The following is a 22,006-nucleotide window of genomic DNA, read 5'->3' as shown; positions in this document are numbered from 1 at the left end:
GTTTAAAGCAGCTTGGGAGAGGGGGGAAACTGTGTTGAGTTGTGTGTTAATGCAGTTTTCAAACACAGCTCTGTCTGTAGACCTTTCATCTCCTGAAGCCCCTGAACCACATCTCCTTTTGTTTGTTTGACACTGTGTTAGATCTCGGAAGCAAATACATTTCTACCCTCAAACTAAACAGTTTGAGATGGAACACAAACACTGTAAGGCTTGTCCCTCAAATATTCAGTCTGCCCTAGGCAGCATCTAACACTCATGCCCCAGTCCATAGTAGCTGTGGTGGTGACTCATTTGCCAGCAAACCTATGACAAAAGAAGCACTGTCTGTTCTGAAAAAGAGCCATTTTATTTAGACTGAGTACTCACCATATTTGGCAACTGGAAGAAAACAGAATGTGTATTAATCTGTTCATGATGAACACTATAAGCCATGAAAGACTGCTGCTACGTGACAGTTTCTTTGTCCTTCTCTCCTCCAGATGAATGACAATGCTAGTGCTAAAGGTTTTATATCGGGCGGCGTGTGAAACCGTGGTGTGGCTGAAGGATCTGTAGGGCTACTGTCTCTCTTGGGTTTGGAGTCCTGCCTTTACAGCAAGACCAGACTTTGGAACTCTGAACTATTTGAAGTGGGAACACAGCTAAGTGTGTCTATCCTGAGATACCCTTGAGAACTGAAGTGTACAGCGCAATCTGAGGGTCACTGATGACCAGATGTGATGTGAAACAATAGTCTTGCAGCAATCAGATGGCATCATTAATGGCCGGAGATGAAACACTGGGATTGAAATTCTATTGACCCTTCGATTACCTGCTGTGCACCCATTTGGACCTGTTGATGAATGTAAAAATGTTCTGAGTACTGTTTCATTCAGATGTAACTGAAGAAAAGTCAGCTGAGACTTGCTGTTGTGGAGCTTCCTGGAGTTGCTCCCATACAGGTGAGTGTTTGGGGTTGCATCAGTCACATGTTTCCGTGGGGTTTGACAGCGTGCATGTAGGTATCGGATCACTTTAAAAGCAGACCGGTAGAGCAGGCCAGTGGGATCTGGCTCCTCTTCACCGTAGCACTCTATGGCACAAATGTTCCTCCCATAATTTGGTGGAGGGATGGACTGGGGCAGCTTGTTAATAGAGTTTCACATGGTATGAATTCCAGTAACAAAATTACTGTCCCGGACAGTTAACTGCAGATGCCTTTTTTAACTATGAGGTTGTAAATGTACGTGAACCTAATTCACTCGCGAGTGGATTTCACATATCAAAGGTTGAGATGGAATAAGAGGACAGTTCAGCTCTGGGCTGGCATGTGCTAGGTTATAGTTGACACATGATGCTTGGTCTATAGCAGGTTGAGTTTAGGAGCAACTGAACTGCAGCTGACCAATCAGCTACGTGTTTTAAGTCCCTGACATGCTGGTGCTTCACAAACCCACACACTGTCTGTACGTATCCTGCTTTCTGTGGCATTTGTAAGAGGAATAGTCTGTGAACCTTGAACTGAAGTTCTTTAAATATCAGTCAGATCTGTTACTTTGAATCCTCTCCTAAATTCACTATGGTGTAGAGATAGGATGTTATCCTAACCCTTCCCATTCAAACAACACTCACTGGTACGGGGCTAGGAAGATGCCCCTGCCCTTCTCAGTTCCACCTGCTCTCTTACGAGATGAATCCTCCATTCACTACTGGTCCCCACCAAACTCCGAGTGCTGGCTGGACATTCCATCGGAAAGGACTGGTTTGGTGGGATCGGAATGTGCCGCAGGAACAGGCTGATTCCGCCAGCACTTTTGCTGGGCACCAGGCAGGCAGACTGGCCACTGGGGCTCCCTTGTTCTCCGCAGCTCACCTGGTGGGCTTCCCAGACTGTCAGCTCCTTCGGCTACCGCAGAGCAGGTGATTCCAGGGAACACATTTTGTTTTGGAAACACTGAAGTGGTGCCACTGAGGGAATGTGTCAGTATTTCCAAAGCAAAAAATTTAGGAATTTCATCCCCACAAAAAATTCAAGTTTTGTGGCTTTTTGTCCTGATTCGGGATGATACTTTCCCTCAAACTCAACTTTTTTGCAGAACAGAAATCCCATCTCCTGGCTGGCATTACAGAACTGCTTTTATGAGTATCAGTGTTCACTGGCTCTAAGCCCAACCTCATTACATGACTGGCTGCAGCTGAGTTAATATCTACAGTGTCCTCCTAAGAGACAAGCACTCTTCTCCCTCACCTCCAAGTCATGTCTGTGCCCCATGCAGGCTCAGTTAATATTGATGCCACACCCCGTTGCAGTGAATGCAATGTGCCACTCCACACCCCCATCCAGTGAATACTGGCGATCCGCTCCTCCACACTGCTAACATTGGCTGCCCTCTCCCAGTGAATGCTGATTTCCCCTGTCTTCCCTGTCCCTGCAAGGACTGGAGCTGCCAGGAGACTGGCTAGGGGTGGCAGGAGTATGGAGGAAGCTGCTGGGCAGTACATTGTTCGTGGATGGCAGGGGGCAATAGCATCTCTGAAAAAGGCAGCTCTCTTTCTTCCCTCCCAGTTCTCTCCTTGCTTCTGGGAGGGGAGGGCAGAGCTGAAGCATGAGCCACCTTGTCCCATCTAGGGGAAGCCAAGTCAGTGGGGGTGGGACACAACTCCAGGGCAGTAGAAGATTTTAGTTGGTTAGGTCTCTCTCTGTATGTGCTGGACCCTTAAAGAAAAGGAGGACTTGTGGAACCTTAGAGACTAACAAATTTATCTGAGCATAAGCTTTCGTGAGCTACAGCTCACTTCATCGGATGCATTCAGTGGAAAATACAGTGGGGAGATTTATATACACAGAGAACATGAAACAATTACTCCTTTTCTTTTTGCGAATACAGACTAACACGGCTGCTACTCTGAGATCCTTAAAGGGCCATCCCAGGGGGTGGGGTAGACTGACCACTAGGTGCTACTACCCCATCTTACATGGGCTAACATAGGGGAGAACACCACCACAGCCGGCTTAATATGACTGACTCCACTCCCTCCAAAGGGCCCTGTCAGTCACCTTTTAAGGCAGACAACTCTTGGGCTTCTTACTGCTCCTCTCCTCCTCCTCAGCGTGCAGATGTGTTGAGAAAAGCAACTGCAAAAGCGCCACTTATTGGTCAGACACGTCCCCAGATTTCAGTGGCAAATGAGTGCTTTACCTCTGGGTGAGTGAGATGGGTTCTCTTCCAGCTTGTGCATCACACACACTGGTCTAACCCTTCCGATTGTGGGTCTCTGGTGCTGACGATGGTTTACCAGGCAGAGTGCGTGGCTTTCGCTCCCCTGCAGGGCTGGCGGTTGGCTACCCACCACAGTGCTCAGACGCTGGGCATTTGGGGCAGACCCATCGAAGCACAGTGAACGGGAAGCCGCACAATGCCATTTTCAGCCACTGATCAGAGCAGAACTACGCCCTTCCTGAGAACCCTTCCGGATGTGTCTCGCACATGGTGATCTGAGCTGCAGGCATGCTGCCGTTGCCCATGGCTGATAAATACTGAATGCGCCAGCTAGTATAAAGTTTTCTCTGCCCACATACTGCCTGGGTGCTCTGGTCGTGCGCTGAGCATCAGGAGAGGTGATATCCAGAGCGCAATTATAGCATCTCCTGGCCGGTGGAGCAGGGTATCGCAGCCATTGGAGCTGTGTAAACACTACAGATCTGTGCCCTCACCCCCCTGCTGCTGGAGCCTGTGGAGCCAGCCTGGAGACCCTTTCTGGTTTGTAGGGGATGTGTAAGAATCCCTATTAGGCTGCACTGCCAGTGGCTCCCAGTGTAGCCACTGTGTGGGATTTAACTGGTGTGGCGTTCCTTACATTAGCCCCTGTGCTGCTGTCCGATTTTCCCCATGGAGTAGGTTCCTCACAAATCATGCTGGGGGAGGGAGATGGGGAGAGACAGGAGTCTTTCAGAAGCTGCAAGCATTGCTCTTTGGCACTAGAGTCAGGTCGTCTTATGTGAACTGGTCTGCTTGGCTCACCTATTCGGTTGCATGTGCCCAAACCCAGTTTAGTGTCTAGTAACATTACCCTTTACTGATCCCACTATGGTAACTATGCTGATCTGATTGGTAGAAGATGATGCCAGGACAGGAAAGCTAATAGCAAAGCTAAAATGTGTGTTCGCTAGGAGGATGGGCTGCCTGGTGAAGTCTAAAGAGCAGGAGGAATCCTTTCTTGCTCAGAGATCCCCTGCAATTCTACATTTCCCCCACAAAGACCTGTTCAGACTCCTCCAAGTGCTGGTTTGGTTAATCTGTTGGGAACTGCCTCTCTGAATGTGGTTTCCTTATGTGTTCGTAGGAGGCAGACTCTAACAGAGTTTCCATCAGCCTCCTGCAGGGACTGCACAGAAGACTGGATGAATTCAGTCCCCGTAGTGTGCCTGAGTATTGTGTCTGACAGGGACAGGCTAGGGATCAGCTGGATATTGACTGGAAGCTCTTAAAATTCACTGAGGCTTTCTGGAAAGGAAAAAACACTGTTGCCTTGTGATGAGACCTAGATGCTTTTGAAAGCTCTTCTCCCCGTTCCTCTGGGTGTGCTGCCGGATATGACACTTTGCTACCCAGAGCAAAGTGCTGGCTCCTGTTCCTGGTGGGCCACTAGGGGGCGGTCTGGCCTGCGGGGGCTGCAACTGCCATCTTACAGCTGAAGAGTCCTACACTGTGTGTGCTGGGCTCTGGCCATCCATTGCCAACGGGTGAGGTGGAAAAAGGAAGTAGCAGTTTCTCACTAGGCAGGACGCACAGCTCCACTAGTGTAATGGAGTCCTAGGAGCTATCTTGGGAGGGGAGGGGCCGGGGCCGATTCACCCTGCCCTGCCTTTGGTGCAGCCACTTACAGCAATGCAGAGCAGGTGTGAAATGCCGCCAGCTTAGGAAAGTGGGGAGAATCAGGCCTTCACACTCCCTTTGTCACTGCTAAGAGAGGGCTGGCTGCTGCGCGAACCCTCCTGCATTTTAACCCCAGACAAATGCATGGTGTCCTCCTGAAAACTTTGCTCAGCGAGAGCCTGCTCCTGTAAACAAGGAACCGGACTTGATCATTGAAGTCCCTGACAGAATTACTGCCTGGCTGGGAACTGGAGCTCCCTTGGGGTCTGCACTGCCAGTCGTGTGTCCCTACTCGGCAAACCGTACAGTGGCCTGAAAGCTGCCAGGCTGGGCTTGTCCTCGGGAGCTGGGCTGGAAAAGTTCACACTCCCCGTTCTCGGGCACCTTTGGAACCAGATCTGTTGGTGTGGGCACACGTGGCAGGAGTGTCAGACTGACCAGCTGCTGTGGAGCACTCACATGTGCAGTCGCTGTTCCACAGAGGGAGCCACGGAGTGCGGTCACGTTGTGTAGCGAGCTGGTAACAGCCTGAAGAAGAGCAGAAGAGCAGTCTACCAGGGCTATTCAGCCACAGACTTGAGCTCAGGGCTTGGAGGAACCCATGGCTCCCTTTGCCAAGTGTCTTCAGCTTCTGCAGACCATAAGGGTCTGCTTCCTGCTCATGAGGGCTGTACCCCTGTAGTTCCTAAGGGAAACTCGCAGCAACGTTCTGTGCGGGGCGTGGTGCAGAACTGCCTTCCTGAAGCTGTGAGCAGCAGTAACATCACCGAGAATAGGGGCAGCCTCACTCTGCTGCTTGGCAAAGCTGTGAGTAGCATCAAAGACAGACCTGCGAGCTGTGTTGGGGGAGCAGAGTGACAGCGGACCTCTTGCCTGCATTGTCAGCTGTCAGGTCCCTGGGTGGGACAGGAGGGGAGAGAGAGCTTGGGTCATGAGTTCAATCCTTGAGGGGCCATTTAGGGATCGGGGGCAAAAATTGGGGATTGGTCCTGCTTTGAGGACCTCCTGAGGTCGCTTCCAACCCTGATATTCTATGATTGAAGCAGAGGGGTTTATCTAGCACTTAGAGGAGAGGAAAGTGATCAGTCAGCATGGATTCACCAAGGGCAAGTCATGCCTGACTAATCTAATTGCCTTCTATGACGAGATAACTGGCTCTGTGGATGTGGGGAAAGCAGTGGATGTGTTGTTGCTTGACTTTAACAAAGCTTTTGACACGTTCTCCCACGGTATTCTTGCCAGCAAGTTAAAGAAGTATGGGCTGGATGAATGGACCATAAGGTGGATAGAAAGTTGGCTAGATCGTCGGGCTCAACGGGTAGTGATCAATGGCTCCATGTCTAGTTGGCAGCCGGTATCAAGTGGAGTGCCTCAAGGGTCGGTCCTGGGGCCGGTTTTGTTCAATATCTTCATTAATGATCTGGAGGATGGTGTGGATTGCACTCTCAGCAAGTTTGCAGATGACACTAAACTGTGAGGAGAGGTAGATTCGCTGGAGGGTAGGGATAGGATACAGAGGGCCCTAGACAAATTAGAGGATTGGGCCAAAAGTAATCTGATGAGGTTCAACAAGGACAAGTGCAGAGTCCTGCACTTAGGACGGAAGAATCCCATGCACCGCTACAGACTAGGGACCGAGTGGCTAGGCAGCAGTTCTGCAGAAAAGGACCTAGGGGATACAGTGGACGAGAAGTTGGATATGAGTCAACAGTGTGCCCTTGTTGCCAAGAAGTCCAATGGCATTTTGGGATGTATAAGTAGGGGCATTGCCAGCAGATCGAGGGACGTGATTGTTCCCCTCTATTCGACATTGGTGAGGCCTCATCTGGAATACTGTGTCCAGTTTTGGGCCCCACACTACAAGAAGGATGTGGATAAATTGGAAAGAGTCCAGCGGAGGGCAACAAACATGATTAGGGGACTGGAACACATGACTTATGAGGAGAGGCTGAGGGAACTGGGATTGTTTAGTCTGCGGAAGAGAAGAATGAGGGGGGGATTTGATAGCTGCTTTCAACTACCTAAAAGGGGGTTCCAAAGAGGATGGCTCTAGACTGTTCTCAGTGGTAGCTGATGAGAGAACAAGGCGTAATGGTCTCAAGTTGCAGTGGGGGAGGTTTCGGTTGGATATTAGGAAAAACTTTTCACTAGGAGGGTGGTGAAACACGGGAATGCGTTACCTAGGGAGGTGGTGGAATCTCCTTCCTTAGAAGTCTTTAAGGTCAGGCTTGAGAAGGCCCTGGCTGGGATGATTTAGTTGGGGATTGGCCCTGCTTTGAGCAGGGGGTTGGACTAGATGACCTTCTGAGGTCCCTTCCAACCCTGATATTCTGTGATTCTATGATCTAGAACCCACCGAAGGCTGACCCTAAACACCCCTGCATAGGCTCCAGGAACAGGATCATAGTGGGGTTGAGGGGACCCTTCCCCACAGCTCTGGGGAGGGATTGGCTTCCCACCTGGATGTTTCCTGTGGAGAAGGATGCGGGGCGGGGGAACGGGGACTTGGTAGGAAGAGAAGAGAACAAACATAAAAGGAGCTGGGGAATGAGTCCAGGAGCTGGGAATGGACGATGGGATGGATCACTTGATGATTAGCTGTTCTGTTCATTCCCTCTGGGGCACCTGGCATTGGCCACTGTCGGAAGACAGGACACTGGGCTAGATGGACCTTTTGGTCTGACCCAGTATGGCCATCCTGTTCTAGGACAGGGAACCACTCTGCATAGCTCAGAGTCTGCAGGATTGGGAGCGTTGCCCTAAAACCGAGTGCTCTGTCTCCCTTGTGCTAACCGTGGTGCTTTCCATGGTTTTGTTTTGGAGCATTTTAGGCTCATCCTGGCCTATCAAACAACAAAGATCGGTTGGGGTCGGTGACCCCTGAAATAACCAGATACCAGAAAGAGCAGTTCAGCACTACTGAGATGTGGACTTGCTGTGAGAGCCGGGAAGGGGTTGTCACTAGGAAGCTACTTGGAGAAGAAAAATGTAGGCTGACCTCGACCCTCCATGTCTGATCAAATAGTCAGTGAGCCACCTGGGCGCTGGAGGCCACTGCACTGCTCAGCACGAATGTAAAATGCACTGATCGTGTGCGTGGCCAGGGGAGTGCTGGTCTGCTGAGCAGCTCCAGCCAGCTTGAATGAAGAGGTTTTTTTATAGTAGTAAAAATGATTTCTCTGTAGCATCTAAAGTGCTGATCTTGAAGGTAAAGCTGCTACGCTACACTCCTCAAGCTGCAGTTTAAACATGTCTGTGCTGTGGAAGGTAATCGGTATGTTGTGATTTTTCCACTGAAGTCCAGAAACCTCGGTTGCAAGGGCTTCCTGAGGTGCTCCCGCAGAGACAACGGCTGAGTCGGCATGCCATGGCAGCACCCCACATTGAGTTACTCCTGTGGGACTTCTGTGCCAAAAAGATAAAAATTCTGCACACTATTTTAAAATTCTCAAAAATCTGCAAAGAGTATTTGTCAAAATAACGCAATGTCATCACACTGTTTTCAGTTCTTTGCTGACAAGTATTTTGAAATAAATTACCAAAATAATTGAAAATGATGTGATTATATTGACAAATAAAATATGCAGAATTTTGCAGAATCTTAAAACCTTTAATTTTTGGCACACTTTTTAAATTTTGGTTTAGAATTCCCTCGAGTGCCAGATTTTATGTGGAGCAATCAGGGTGTGGGCAGCTCGGTGTGGGGGAGGGGATCTGGATGCACAGGGGTGCAGGGCGAATGGAACTCTGCAGGGGAGTCCAGGTGAAGGTAATTAGGGCTCAGCAGGGGGTCTGGGTGTGGAGGGCTCCCAATGCATGGGGTGAGTCTCTGGGGGGTGGGGATTTGGGTGTGGAGAGGTCTGGGTACAGGAGGCTCCTGATGCAGGGGTAAGGCTCAGCATGGTGGGAATTCGGTTGGAGGCTGCAAGGGGCTCCCAATGCAGGGAGGCCTCATGTGGGGGTTCTGGGTGTGGGGAGGGGGGTCTAGATGCATGGGGGTTGGGTGGATAGGGGGAGAAGCTCCCTGTACAGGGACTGCTCCCCCCTGGCTGAGGAGTGATGGGGCCAGGAAATGGCAGGAGAATCACTGTATGGGGAGTTGCTCCCCCTGTCTGGCCAACGCCCATGCATCTGGACTCTTCCCCCCAGCTGACTTGTCTCTCCCACGGCTGCTCCAGGTTCCCGAACCGATGTGTCCGCACTGCCACGGAGGGGTGAGTGAGTGTCACGGAGTCACCGGGTCAATGCTCTGGAATGACTCCATATGAAGCCATTCTGGACTCTGTGGGAGCCTCCTCTCTCTGAGCATATTGTCACCAGGGCAAGAAGCTTCCACAGCTTAGACCTTCCTGGGTCTGACCTTGGAGCATTCAGCATCCCCTTCCTCCCCGTGCACTTCCCATAGTGAGTCCACCCAGCCGGGGCTCCTGGGGAAGACAGAGGGCCCTGCACGCCAACTGCGCAGTCAGACGTGACTCTCAGCCAGCTGGTAAAACAGAAGGTTTATTAGTTGACAGAAACACAGCGTAGAACAGAACTTGTTAGCACAGAAATCAGTGACTTTCATTCAAGTCCATCTTGGGGGTGGAGAGCCCAGAGCTAAGGCTCTGGCCCTCCCCCAAGTCACCTGAGATTGACTTGCTTCCAGCTGCTTGGCCGCTGCCCTGCCTGTTGCTCCTCCTCCGGTCTTTGTCTTGCTTTCCATGCCAAGAGTCACTGGTCACATCCCCCTCCTAGGACTCAGTTTATGAAGGGGATGGCCATGGCATCCATGCAGGCAGCTGGAGCAGCCACCGCATAATTCACACACCCTTATTCCCACCACCTAGACATTGGTGCAGTACATGGGGAAACTGAGGCACACACAGCATTCATGCAAAACAGTAAGACTCACATCGGCTCACATACAACATAAGAGGGAAAAATCCCCGCTTCGTCACAGTGAGCACTGGGAAAGCTTCTCTTTGCTTCCCCACAGAAACCATTTTTCTGCAAGGAAGCGAAGAGAATCGGGGGGGGGGGCATGTTTCTGTGCATGCGCAGTGGCGCAGGATCCCCCCTGGAGTATCGAGTGCCCCTGTGGCTGAGAGCTCGAGACATGTTACAGAGCCACGAAGCACACAGTGAAATGGGAAGGCCTTGCCTCCTTTTCAGGAATAGTTTGGTGTTTTGTTCCCATGAACTGTGCCACGGCTGGTGCTGGTCAGGTTTGGATGAATACTGAGTCCTCAGCTTCTCTGGAAGTCCCATACTTAAACCTGAGCTTGAGCTGCAAAGACCTGGGCACCCGCAAGTCGGCAACACAGGCACTCACAGATGGAGCTTTGCATTGAACCAATCTCTAGTCATGACCAGTCGAAGCCCTACAAGCCAGAGTCAGTGGGCAGTGTGTAGCTGGCTTCTTTTCTTTCTTTACGTTATTTTAACTGTAAACAAGTTTAGTTAGCTTCTTTACAATAGCTTAACTATTTGAGTGATCTTATCAGCAACAGCTAGTGTGTATTAGGTGTTGGCAAAACCTTTCCAACATGAGAGGGCTGGGAATGCTAGTCTGGGCTAAGAACTGCCTACCTCTGGTTTTGGGGAAAACCTCCAAATCTTCTGGCTCAATAAAAAGGAGGTTTCTCCAGGAGCAGAATGGCTTGGGGACAGCGCTCTGTTGACACAGTAATTTAATCTACATAAACTTGTCTTTTCAAGTTAATGTTGAAACCTTCTCCAGTGATGGTCTACTTAGCACTGTCGTAAAACCCACCAGTGAACTAAATTCACCTGCAAATATTGGGGGAGTGGGAGGACACAGATATTCAAAGGGGCATAGAGACAAGGCCAGTTTTACAGGTTGTATGTTCTCCAGCTGTTGGAGCTCAGTGTCACTGGTTGGAGGGGGCAGGAGAGGCACAGAATGCCCACATGGATATAGGCTTTGTTTGGGCCCAGCGCTGGGGCTGGATAAATAGCAAGGATCTCCCATCATTTAACACATTTGGAAACATTCTCCTGTTCTCTTCACTGCCACTGATGTGTGTCTATCACTCTCTATTTTCCCCAGAGGAAGAAACTAGTGATTTGTTGCTGTGATGTTAAGTGAGGAAAAGAAAACCCCGGACTTGAATCTCTTTCCCAGCTGGAAGACCGTTTCCTGATAACTCGGCGTGATCTATGAACACACTAACAAGAAGAGTTCAGATGTTTTCAAGGAATAAATGCCGTGGCTTGGTAAAGCAGAACTGAGTAAATGTTTTACACCTGAACCTTAGAATCATGATCATCCTCCAAGGAAGAGCTGCTTGACAAACGAACTGTGTGAGCGGCTTCTCAGGGATTCTGTTTGCTGTACACAAATAGCCATAATGTTGGGATTGATGGCAGTATTTAGAGCACTCCAGTTTGTTTCTATTTCATGTGGAAGCGGGATCATTCACCTGAAGTTCACTGCTGTTCCTTAACTGGTGTGGAACAATGTGGTTTGTCTTTATTTTTGTAATGTGCAAAACCATTTAATTTTCTACACAGTTTAAAGCTTCTAGCATTAGTGACCACTGGGTGCAATATTCTGCTTGGTAGCCCTGTCAAATAGTCCGTGGGTTCTTGGTTTGTTGTCGATATGTTCAAGTATCTATCACTGTTCTTGTGTCCCTCACACACAATGTTAGCTCACCAAGTACACTCCAGACTATCACTGTTGAGCAGCTCACAGGAGCGGCTGCTTCTGGGGACGTTCTCCCCTCTCCGCGGTGAGGATATGCTGCCTGATGTTAATCATCCCTGTCTCTCTTCACTTCCAAGAAACCCAAAAGAACCCCCCAGCCTGAGGCAGAACAAGGCAGCCAGAAGATACTAGTTTGGGAATACCTTCACTTCCAAGTGCCATGCTTCAACACAGCACAATGGCCAGGAGCAGGGGGACTAGGCATTCAATGAAAATAATCTGTGACTAATCACAGGCCAAGGATCAGTGAAATTGGTGTCGCTGACCTCGTAATGGAGGAGATGGTGCTAAGGTGGGCAGGGAAACATACATTTTCAGCCTGCATGCACACTCCTCACTGTCATACTATGCTTGGGAGTTAATGAACTGTTGTGGTCAAGCCGACATTCTCAACCAGAGAGCAGAATGTTGTGCTCACTAACCGGTTGCCAGTCTTCAGGTTGCTGTCTGATCTGTGTTCTACATAAATAGCACAGTTCAGAAGGGCAAACCAATAAATCATTTACCCTTGGGGCAACAATGGGAGGCAGACAGCACCATTATTCTTTGGGATGTGACCAGTAGCATCTTATATTGCATTTAAAAGCAGAATCCCAGCACTGAAGAGGCAGTTCCAGTTAAATGAAGCTCAAATGCAGCAGCTTACTTTGTGTGTTGACAGAAAATGTGCATAACTACATGTACGTAATCAGTGAGAGCATGGAAGGTGGGAACTCTGTCAGTGGATTTTACTTTACATGTCTTGTACAGTGAGAAATCTGGAGTATTCTTGCAATACTGGATTGTTGCTGGACCACATACCTCCCTGTTGTAACTGCATTGACACCTTTGGAGTTCTTACCAGAGAGGAGTTTGGCTCCATAGCCCCAGTTTCCGCTGACTGCTTAGGCTAAGGCCAGGGTTGGGCTGACTAGTCCCTTTTCAACGTGCATTGTTCTCTCCAGGTTCGGCCTTTGTTAAATGCTTTAGGACTCCGCTTTAAATCTGAATACAGCTGATGTCTAAGAATTAATTAGGGTTAACCGGGTTTGTCTGTACTGCAGGCTCTGAAGGCAGCTCAGGGTTTGTGCAACAGGAGTCAGAACCAAAGGAGATGGTTTCCCTTGGGCAGTCCCCCCGTGTAACTGTAAACCTTAAAAGTAAAGGCAGGTGTATGTGTTCAGCTTCTCTGGGGACATGCGCATGCCTGGTCCCTGCTATAGGGTTTCTGATCAATGGGGGTCATACCAGGGTGAATTTTTTTTGTGTGCTGTTACCTAAACGTGCCGAAGTGGCAAAGCCTGTGCCCAGGTGTGACAGGCGCTGTGCTGGCAGGGTGCAGGAAATGTGTGAGAATGGCTGAAGAAACAAACAATTGGAAATGCTCCTTCGCTGGGCAGGAACATTCACCTTCTGTGCAGGAAGCTCCTTTCTGTCTCTTCACCTAGGAACTTTACAGCCAGACTCCCAGGGAGCTCAGCTGCTGCAACCCCAGGCTGGATCCTGTTGGGACAGCATCACTGAAAGACCTGTGTCAGGCTCTTCAGGAAAAGGAAAATTTCTACTCCAGTAAGCACAAGAGCAACGATTCTGACCAGGCAGGTCCCCCCAGGCCAGAAACTTCTCCTTGAGGCTGTTCTGTCTTCTGCTTGTGCCTCTTGTGGTAGTTTGTGTCAAGGCACTGCCCACGTGTTTTTCCTTCCTAAAAGGTTCACTTGCTTCTGTGGGAACTGACCTTGTGATTTGCACTCTTGCAAGAACAGCAAGTGGTGGTGGTGTAAAGCTGATGCTGCAGCTACAGTTATCCATTAATCTCCATAACTGGGCAGAAATTTAAAAAATATCCTCGCCAAAAAGATTGAAAATAAATCTGATCTTAACTTGAAACAAAGCAAAACTCTTCCCATTCATTTAACTCAGAATTTCCATCACTTTTCACCCCCAAAAATTGATTTTTGGCTTTGAAGACCCAGGTCCTAGTTATATTTTTGAACTATGAACATAGAAGATTGATGCACATCCTGCATAACTGGGATTTGATGGTGGAGCCAGAGGCTGAGTACTAATTACTGTGGTAAAATTCAAATTCAGATAGATCATATAACTCAACAGACCGCAAACACTTGTTCTGTAACAGCATGTGTGGCCCTCTGGAGCTCCCACAGTCCCTGTTCCTATATCTAAATACTAGAGAACATATAAACTCCACCTCTTTTTGTTGCTGTTCCTCCAAATGGCACTCACTCACAGTAAGTGTAGAGAGATTGTCTGCACGTACAATCTCTAAAACTTGAGCTCTACTGAAGGAGACATCAGAGCCACAAAGAATGGGAGGGATAGATTAATAATCGATGAGGTGTTCAGGCAGAGGCACCTGGTAACTGCTGATATGGGGGGGGCACAATTTTTAAAGGTTCTGGTGGTCTGCAGGTAATCGAGACAAAGGAGTTTTGATTTCTAGAGCTACTTTTGATGTCATGATTTGCAATACTATGTAATAGCAGATGGAGACATTTCTAAAAGAGAGCTGCACAGCTCTGAAGCAGCTCTGGATTGTACTGGCATATTATCAGTTGGAAGCAGTTCTTCCAGGGGGTATATCAGTTCATCTAGATATTTGCCTAGTTTTACAGCAGGCTACATAAAAAGCACTAGTGAAGTCTGTACAAAGTGAAATTTCATACAGACAATGGCTTGTTTATACTGCTGTATATACAGTATTGGTGTTTCTCAACCTGGGGGGTGGGTGGGATGGGTTTCAGGGGTTGGAAGTGCCAGGCTGGCAGGCAGGGGCCCTACGAAGTTGAGAGACGTGTTGAAGCCTGAGCCCTGCTGCCCGTGGCTGAAAGGGATTCAGTAGTCTGGAATGGTTGAGAGCCGCTGATTTGAAGAACAGAGATATTTGCAAACAATCCTTTTTGAGCTCTTGTGATAATAACTGCCCCCAATAATTATGTCGGGAATCTGTTCCAATGTAACTATATCAAATTATTTTGCCTCTCCATTTGAATCCATTCGCTCTTGTGGGTTTACAAGGAGACCTGAGCTCTCTTGGTCATCACAAGTACCAGAAATCTCTTGCTAACCCTCCTGGTGGCTGTGATGTCTCTTCTGGCAGCTGTAGTATCAAAGAATGCTGAATGTATGGCATCATTAGCAAACCTGGAAAAACAGATTTCATAGCAGGAGAATAGTGGTTTGAAAGGTTTTTTGGAAAGTAAAGAGAGCACAGAAATCTCTGTTAATTGCATGTGCCTAGGCCAATTAACAGTGACATTCGAGGCAGGTTTCTGAGCTTTCCTGCAATTCAATTCTCTCTCTACAGTTAATTTCTAACTAGAGATGGACCCTGAAAGTAGGACACAGAATCTAAACCACTGAGAACCACAAGGAAGGTCAGCTCTAGATTTCAACTTCACAACTCAGGTTTATTTTATGATGGGCCAGTTCAGAACCCCAAATCCCAACCCTCTTTGTGAAGCGGGTGGGTTTGGATCCGAAGTTTAAGAACTGGAATTTGGATCAAAGCTTCACAACTGACCCCCTTTTGCTATTAACATTACAAAGTTTGAGTGTGACTTTCCAGTTATTATTATTTATTATAATATATTCTAACATTAAGGCCCCAATCCAGCAAACTTGTAAGCATATGTTCAATTATAAGCAGCGGCATGGTCCATTGACATCATTGGACCTGCTCAAGTGCTTGGACTTCCCATGTAAGTTCTCTGCTGGCTTAGTGCCTTCCGAAACAAGGAAATAAAACATCAGTCACAGTTGCAGGAGAACTGCACTTGTATTCTCCCCACCTCCCTATCACTCCTGGCCCCTGCTGCCTCTGCACCCGCCACCCCTTGGCCCTGCTGCCCCCCCTTCCCTCACCCCTGTCATTGCCCTAACCTCGCTTCTGCAGCCTTGCGTGCTAGGCAGGCTCCACAGCTGAGCTGTTGTATCTGCAGCTGCTACCAGCCCGGTCTCGATCCCTGCTTCCGGCATCACTTAGCAGGGCTTAGTGAGAGCGCTCACTGCCGGTGCCTTTCCCAGGCACGTTCCTCTCCGCCATGCTGACCCCGTGTCCCACCCTGGCAGGAATTAGGGGCGGGGGCAGGTGTTTTCACGGTGGGAGAGCGAAGGCTATGGAATGAAGGTCCTGGGACATATGTCCTCTCCTCGCTGCCCTTGCTTGTGAAGGCCGGGCTGCCCGTGTTCCCAGTCTGGCGATGTCTGAGGCACTAGCAGGAGTCTGAGCCAACTCCACACAGCAGGAAGTTGCCAGAGAAGCCCTGGAAAGTCGCTAGATGTTGCTAGTTGAGCATTCAAAAGGCATCAAAAATGTCACACAACAAAATGTCCACAGAATTCAATGGCAAATTCTCTGTCTATATCAACCTGTGCTGGGCGAGAGGCCGATCCCAGCTACTGAGCAGAAAGCAGCAGCAGTGCTGGGTGGTCCCTCTCCGGCTGGATTGTCTTGGAAGCTGAGTTTATCATAGAATCATAGAATATCAGGGTTGGAAGGGACCTCAGGAGGTCATCTAGTCCAACCCCCTGCTCAAAGCAGGACCAATCCACAACTAAATCATCCCAGCCAGGGCTTTGTCAAGCCTGACCTTAAAAACCTCTAAGGAAGGAGATTCCACCACCTCCCTAGGTAACACATTCCAGTGTTTCACCACCCTCCTAGTGAAAAAGTTTTTCCTAATATCTAACCTAGACCTCCCCCACTGCAACTTGAGACCATTACTCCTCGTTCTGTCAACTGCTACCACTGAGAACAGACTAGAGCCATCCTCTTTGGAACCCCCTTTCAGGTAGTTGAAAGCAGATATCAAATCCCCCCTCCTTCTTCTCTTCCGCAGACTAAACAATCCCAGTTCCCTCATCCTCTCCCCATAAGTCATGTGTTCCAGTCCCCTAATAGTTTTTGTTGCCCGCTGCTGGACTCTTTCCAATTTTTCCACATCCTTCTTGTAGTGTGGGGCCCAAAACTGGACACAGTACTCCAGATGCGGCCTCACCAATGTCCAATAGAGGGGAACGATCACGTCCCTCGATCTGCTGGCAATGCCCCTACTTATACATCCCAAAATGCCATTGGCCTTCTTGGCAACAAGGGCACACTGTTGACTCATATCCAGCTTCTCGTCCACTGTAACCCCTAGGTCCTTTTCTGCAGAACTGCTGCCGAGCTGTTCGGTCCCTAGTGTGTAGCGGTGCATGGGATTTTTCCGTCCTAAGTGCAGGACTCTGCACTTATCCTTGTTGAACCGCATCAGATTTCTTTTGGCCCAATCCTCTAATTTGTCTAGGGCCCTCTGTATCCTATCCCTACCCTCCAGCGAATCTACCTCTCCTCCCAGTTTAGTGTCATCTGCAAACTTGCTGAGGGTGCAATCCACACCATCCTCCAGATCATTCATGAAGATATTGAACAAAACCGGCCCCAGGACCGACCCTTGGGGCACTCCACTTGATACCGGCTGCCAACTAGACATGGAGCCACTGATCACTACCCGTTGAGCCCAACAATCTAGCCAACTTTCTGTCCACCTTATGGTCCATTCATCCAGCCCATACTTCTTTAACTTGCTGGCAAGAATACCGTGGGAGACCGTGTCAAAAGCTTTGCTAAAGTCAAGGAACAACATGTCCACTGCTTTCCCTCCACAGAGCCAGTTATCTCGTCATAGAAGGCAATTAGATTAGCCAGGCATGACTTGCCCTTGGTGAATCCATGCTGACTGTTCCTGATCACTTTCCTCTCCTCTAAGTGCTTCAGAATTGATACCTTGAGGACCTGCTCCATGATTTTTCCAGGGACTGAGGTGAGGCTGACTGGCCTGTAGTTCCCAGGATCCTCCTTCTTCCCTTTTTAAAAGATGGGCACTACATTAGCCTTTTTCCAGTATTCTGGGACCTCCCCCAATCACCATGAGTTTTCAAAGATAATGGCCAATGGCTCTGCAATCACATCCGCCAACTCCTTTCGCACTCTCGGATGCAGCGTATCCAGCCCCATGGACTTGTGCTCATCCAGCTTTTCTAAATAGTCCTGAACCACTTCTTTCTCCACAGAGGGCTGGTCACCTCCTTCCCATGCTGTGCTGCCCAGTGCAGTAGTCTGGGAGCTGACCTTGTTCGTGAAGACATAGGCAAAAAAAGCATTGAGTACATTAGCTTTTTCCACATCCTCTGTCACTAGGTTGCCTCCCTCATTCAGTAAGGGGCCCACACTTTCCTTGACTCTCTTCTTGTTGCTAACATACCTGAAGAAACCCTTCTTGTTACTCTTAACATCTCTTGCTAGCTGATTTCAGGTGTAATTTGGTCTTCCTGATTTCACTCCTGCATGCCCGAGCAATATTTTTATACTCTTCCCTGGTCATTTTTCAATCTTCCACTTCTTGTAAGTGTCTTTTTTGTGTTTAAGATCAGCAAGGATTTCACTGTTAAGCCAAGCTAGTCGCCTGCCATATTTACTATTCTTTCTACACATCGGGATGGTTTGTCCCTGTAACCTCAGTAAGGATTCTTTAAAATACAGCCAGCTCTCCTGGACTCCTTTCCCCCTCATATTATTCTCCCAGGGGATCCTGCCCATCAGTTCCCTGATAGAGTCAAAGTCTGCTTTTCTGATATCCAGGATCCATATTCTGCTGCTCTCCTTTCTTCCTTGTGTCAGGATCCTGAACTCGACCATCTCATGGTCACTGCCTCCCATGCTGGTGTCTCTCGGCTGGTAGGGGGCTGGCAAGGGGTTTCTGGCTGTCCTGGTTATATGGGGCAGGGCGGGATCCCCCTCCAATCCCCCCGGCGGAGTTCTGCTCCCTGGGGGCACAGATTCTCTTAGACTCCCTGAGATTCCCTCTTGGCCAGCGTGGAATGAGCCTTTTCTCCAGGCAACAGCTGCTCTGGGGGATACAGGTTCTCTCTGCCCAAGGCAGCTCATCCCTGCAGGAGCTAAGGGAATCTGAGCCGTGCCCCCAGGGAGAAGAGCCCCGAAGGGAGGGCTGGGGAGCAGCCAAATGCAAGGATAAGAAGGAGGGGGGGATCCCAGTCTTGCAGGGGGAATCGGATGGGCACCCAGTGCAGGGATGGGGATGGGGCTCTGGCATCCCCAGCACCCGCTGTCTGCAGGGGGAATCGGAGGGGGACCTTGTGCAGGGATGGGGATGGGGGTTTGCCACCCACAGCACCCTCCTTCTGCAGGGAGCACGCGGGGCAGGAAGCTAAAGGGTGGCACAATTATGGCCAGAATAAATGTTTTCAGAGGCATTTACCAGACTGGGTCAGCCTCCCTCTGCAGTTTGTCCTAGGCATCGAGCCAGGGCAGAGACTCCAAACTGTGACGGGTACTGGGAGCCTGGCTGGGTGAACTTCACCAATGTGGGCTGTCATCTAAATTCCAGCTGTCGGTGGCTTGCCGCCTCATGGCCTGGGCACGTCCCTTCCCATTTGGGGCTGCAGTGACCTCCTGCCCTCCTCCTGGGGAAGAAATGACATCCGATAGGGATGTGGGGCAGCAGATGCAAACAGGCAGAGCCATACCATGTGACCAGCCAGCTTGCCATGGACAACCTGCAAGTGCCCCAGGGGCCACTGGTGATCTGTGGAGGGCAGCATGGCCCAGTGGTTAGACACTAGCCTGGAACTGGAGACCTAGGGTCACTTTCCATCTCCCCACAGACTCTTGCCCAAGGTCACATAGTCACATCTCTGGGACCAGTGGCATCTCCCTCAGAGGTGTTGTAAGGCACTCAGAGACAACAGCAAGCGGGGACACACCGACACCTTGGTATCTAGATGGATTACATCTTGGGAGCCAATGATGTGTCGCGTCAGGAGGGAAGGTGTACACGTCCTGTTGCTCCCAGCTCTGGGAAGAGCCTGTCCCATGCTCTGCGCTCCCTGGCTTGGTTCTGCAGTGGCTGTAGACTTCCCCTGACCCTGCAGCTACAGTTCCTGGCAGTTTCATCCTTTAAAGTGCAAGCCAGGCCGCCAGCCCAGCGTGAAATGAGGGTGGCATATGCTGCTTTTCTCCTGCCAGCAGGAGATCAGGCGGGCTGTCAAATACAGGTCAGTTGCTCCTAATTCACTACCAGACTTTTACAAGGATTAATGTATAAACAGCAAGATTATGTAGGAGAAATGGTTAACTAAATGTTACTGACCGGTTTAGGGAGACATTTGTGCTGAGATCACAGACTTGGAAAGCAATGCTCAGGCAATCATATAGAGGTGTTTCTGGTTCTAGAAACCTGTTCTTGCCACTCATGGGCCCCTTAGGATAGCCCTGTGTGTCTCTGATTCATCAAACCCCGGTGCCCTGGGGTGATGACATCTCTCTAGACTTTTGACCTTTGTTTCCCTCTTTGAAATGGAGGGAACAGTAGCATTATTTTCTCTTCCTGCTTCTCACTTCCTATGTTAGAGTCAATCCCAGGCACTAAATGGCTAGAAGAGCAACGGCATCAGCAATAAAAATCTGGACAGGAAAAAGGTAACGTTTAGAGAAACCATGAGCTCCACGCACCTAGAAAGGTACCTCCAGTCTCCACTGGGCTTTGGGCATTTGGTAACGAGTCTGGGTCCAGCTACCAGGCTTGGAATTAGGTTCTGGCTTCAGCCAGCTAGATTAGATTAGTGAGTTCTGTCCTGGTGCAGCCGGCTCGGAGGCAGAGCTGTGGTTAAAGCAGGAACGCACCCGTAGAGGATAACATGCTGGATGTTATGTACTCCTGGATAATACTGAAAAACTCCGTCACACAGACTGGAATCCTCACATTTTGAGGGGCCCTGCCCAATGGCAGTAAAGAGGGAGCTACAGGCATCTGACTGAATTTGTAACAGAAATAGATTAATCCATTAAGATAATTCACATCAATTGATAATACCCTGCCATGGCTTTTTGGAACTGCCACTTTCAACCGCTCAGGTTCCAGGCCTAAAGATGTTTCTCTCATGGTGGGAGCAGGGCCGGATTAACCTTTGGTGGGCCTGGTGCCAAACATATTTGTGGGCCCCCCCGGGTGGGGGAATGGTGCATCGAGCATGGGGCGGGGGGTGTCGGTCCCCAGAGCGAGGAGCCAGTCGGGCAATATGGCAGGGGCAGCCCCGCTCCGCCCAGTGCAGGGCACTATTTACAAACCAGCAGTTGCCAGATGCACGATGGCCCACCCAGCCCTGTGCTGCCAGTGTGCCCCTTCCCCTCGGGGGTGGGCCCATGCCATGCCACACAGCCCCCCTGCCCAACACCAGAACACCCCCCCCCCCGATTCCCTATGGCCAAAGCCCCTCCGGACCCGCTATGCCCAGCGCCTCCCCCCCAGACCTTGCCACAAATGCACAGCGCCCAGCACAACACCACAGATCCCCCACTCCCTTGTGCCCCAACACACAGCCCAGCACACCTCCACCTGCCCCGGCCAGGCCCTCTAGAGACCTGCTCCCCCAAGCCCTGCCTCCCGGCCCCACTTACCGGCCCTGCTGGGAGTTGACTGTGTCTGCTGGGCTGAACCGCCAGTGCAGCCAGAGCTGGACCTGGGGCGGGGAATCACTCCGGCCCCTCAGAAGTGGCACGATCAGCCAGGCCAGGATCTGCCCCTGCCGGGCTCTGTCAGGACCCATTTGCCTGGAGGGGCCCAGACAAGCCCCCCCTTCCCCCCAAGTGCCCTCCCTAACCGGCCGAGATTGGCCAGGCTTCTGCATCAGTCCCAGGCAGCTCAGCTCCAGGGAGACAAGTGGGGCCCCACAGGCCTGCAGCTGAAGATGCACTGGGGTCCGGCCAGGGGGCAGAGAGAAGCTGGCAGGGGGGCCACGGGGTGGAGAGGAGCCCTTGGCTGGCTGCTGAGCAGGCTGAGAGGAGCAAATGATGGGCGGGGGTGGGGAGCCAGCGGGGTCTCGGGGCTCAGTGCAAGCGGAGCAGGCCGGGGCCCCTTCTGAGCCTGGGCCTGGCTCCATTGAAAAACCCGGCACTAGGTGGGAGAGATCTGGTCAAGGCACAGCAAGGGATACGCACATGCTGCCAGTCCCTATGCAGCTGTTCTCTGTAAGTGGGAAGCAGGATGTAGATGGGGAACAGTGCACATCTCTTATTGCTGTTAGTAATGATCTAGGGCTGTCAGCAGGTAAGTGTGGGATTCCTTAGAGGCCCTACCCCTTTCAGAGAGGGGCTTCTGTCTTGGCAAGGATGGGTCCTCGCTATGCATAGTGGGAATTCCCCTCTCTTGGGATTTGATTTAGGAGCAGTCTTTCCTTTGTGCTAAGGAATGACGAGTGACACGCAATGGAGGCGGACACCTGGCTAACTTACCGAACCTTCAGGGAAGACCAGTCCCAAAGAGATCTCTGGGAAAAGGATGGACAGATGAACATTCTTGCAGCCCAGAATCAGTGGTGGTTTTGTCCCCTTTGCTCTCCACACGTCTGGACTAAGAGGCTGAGTGGTCTTCTGGGGCAT

General features: G+C 50.3%; 1 protein-coding gene across 6 annotated transcripts in view; it reads left to right on the top strand.

Annotated features, from left to right (window-relative positions):
- Positions 1-13,428, top strand: part of MFHAS1 (multifunctional ROCO family signaling regulator 1) — a 117,879-nt gene extending 104,451 nt beyond the window's left edge. For all 6 annotated transcript variants that reach the window (XM_077814819.1, XM_077814815.1, XM_077814821.1 and 3 more), the window contains 2 exons: positions 480-941; positions 10,909-13,428. In XM_077814819.1, the coding sequence (XP_077670945.1) occupies positions 480-483 (4 nt within the window). In that variant the 3' untranslated portion in view covers positions 484-941; positions 10,909-13,428. The remainder of the gene's footprint in view (positions 1-479; positions 942-10,908) is intronic.
- Positions 13,429-22,006: the final 8,578 nt, after the last annotated feature.

Source organism: Eretmochelys imbricata, chromosome 4, assembly GCF_965152235.1.
Source record: "Eretmochelys imbricata isolate rEreImb1 chromosome 4, rEreImb1.hap1, whole genome shotgun sequence".
In the NCBI taxonomy this organism is placed as follows: Eukaryota; Metazoa; Chordata; order Testudines; family Cheloniidae; genus Eretmochelys; species Eretmochelys imbricata.
This window is presented reverse-complemented; position numbering and strand designations above follow the sequence as displayed.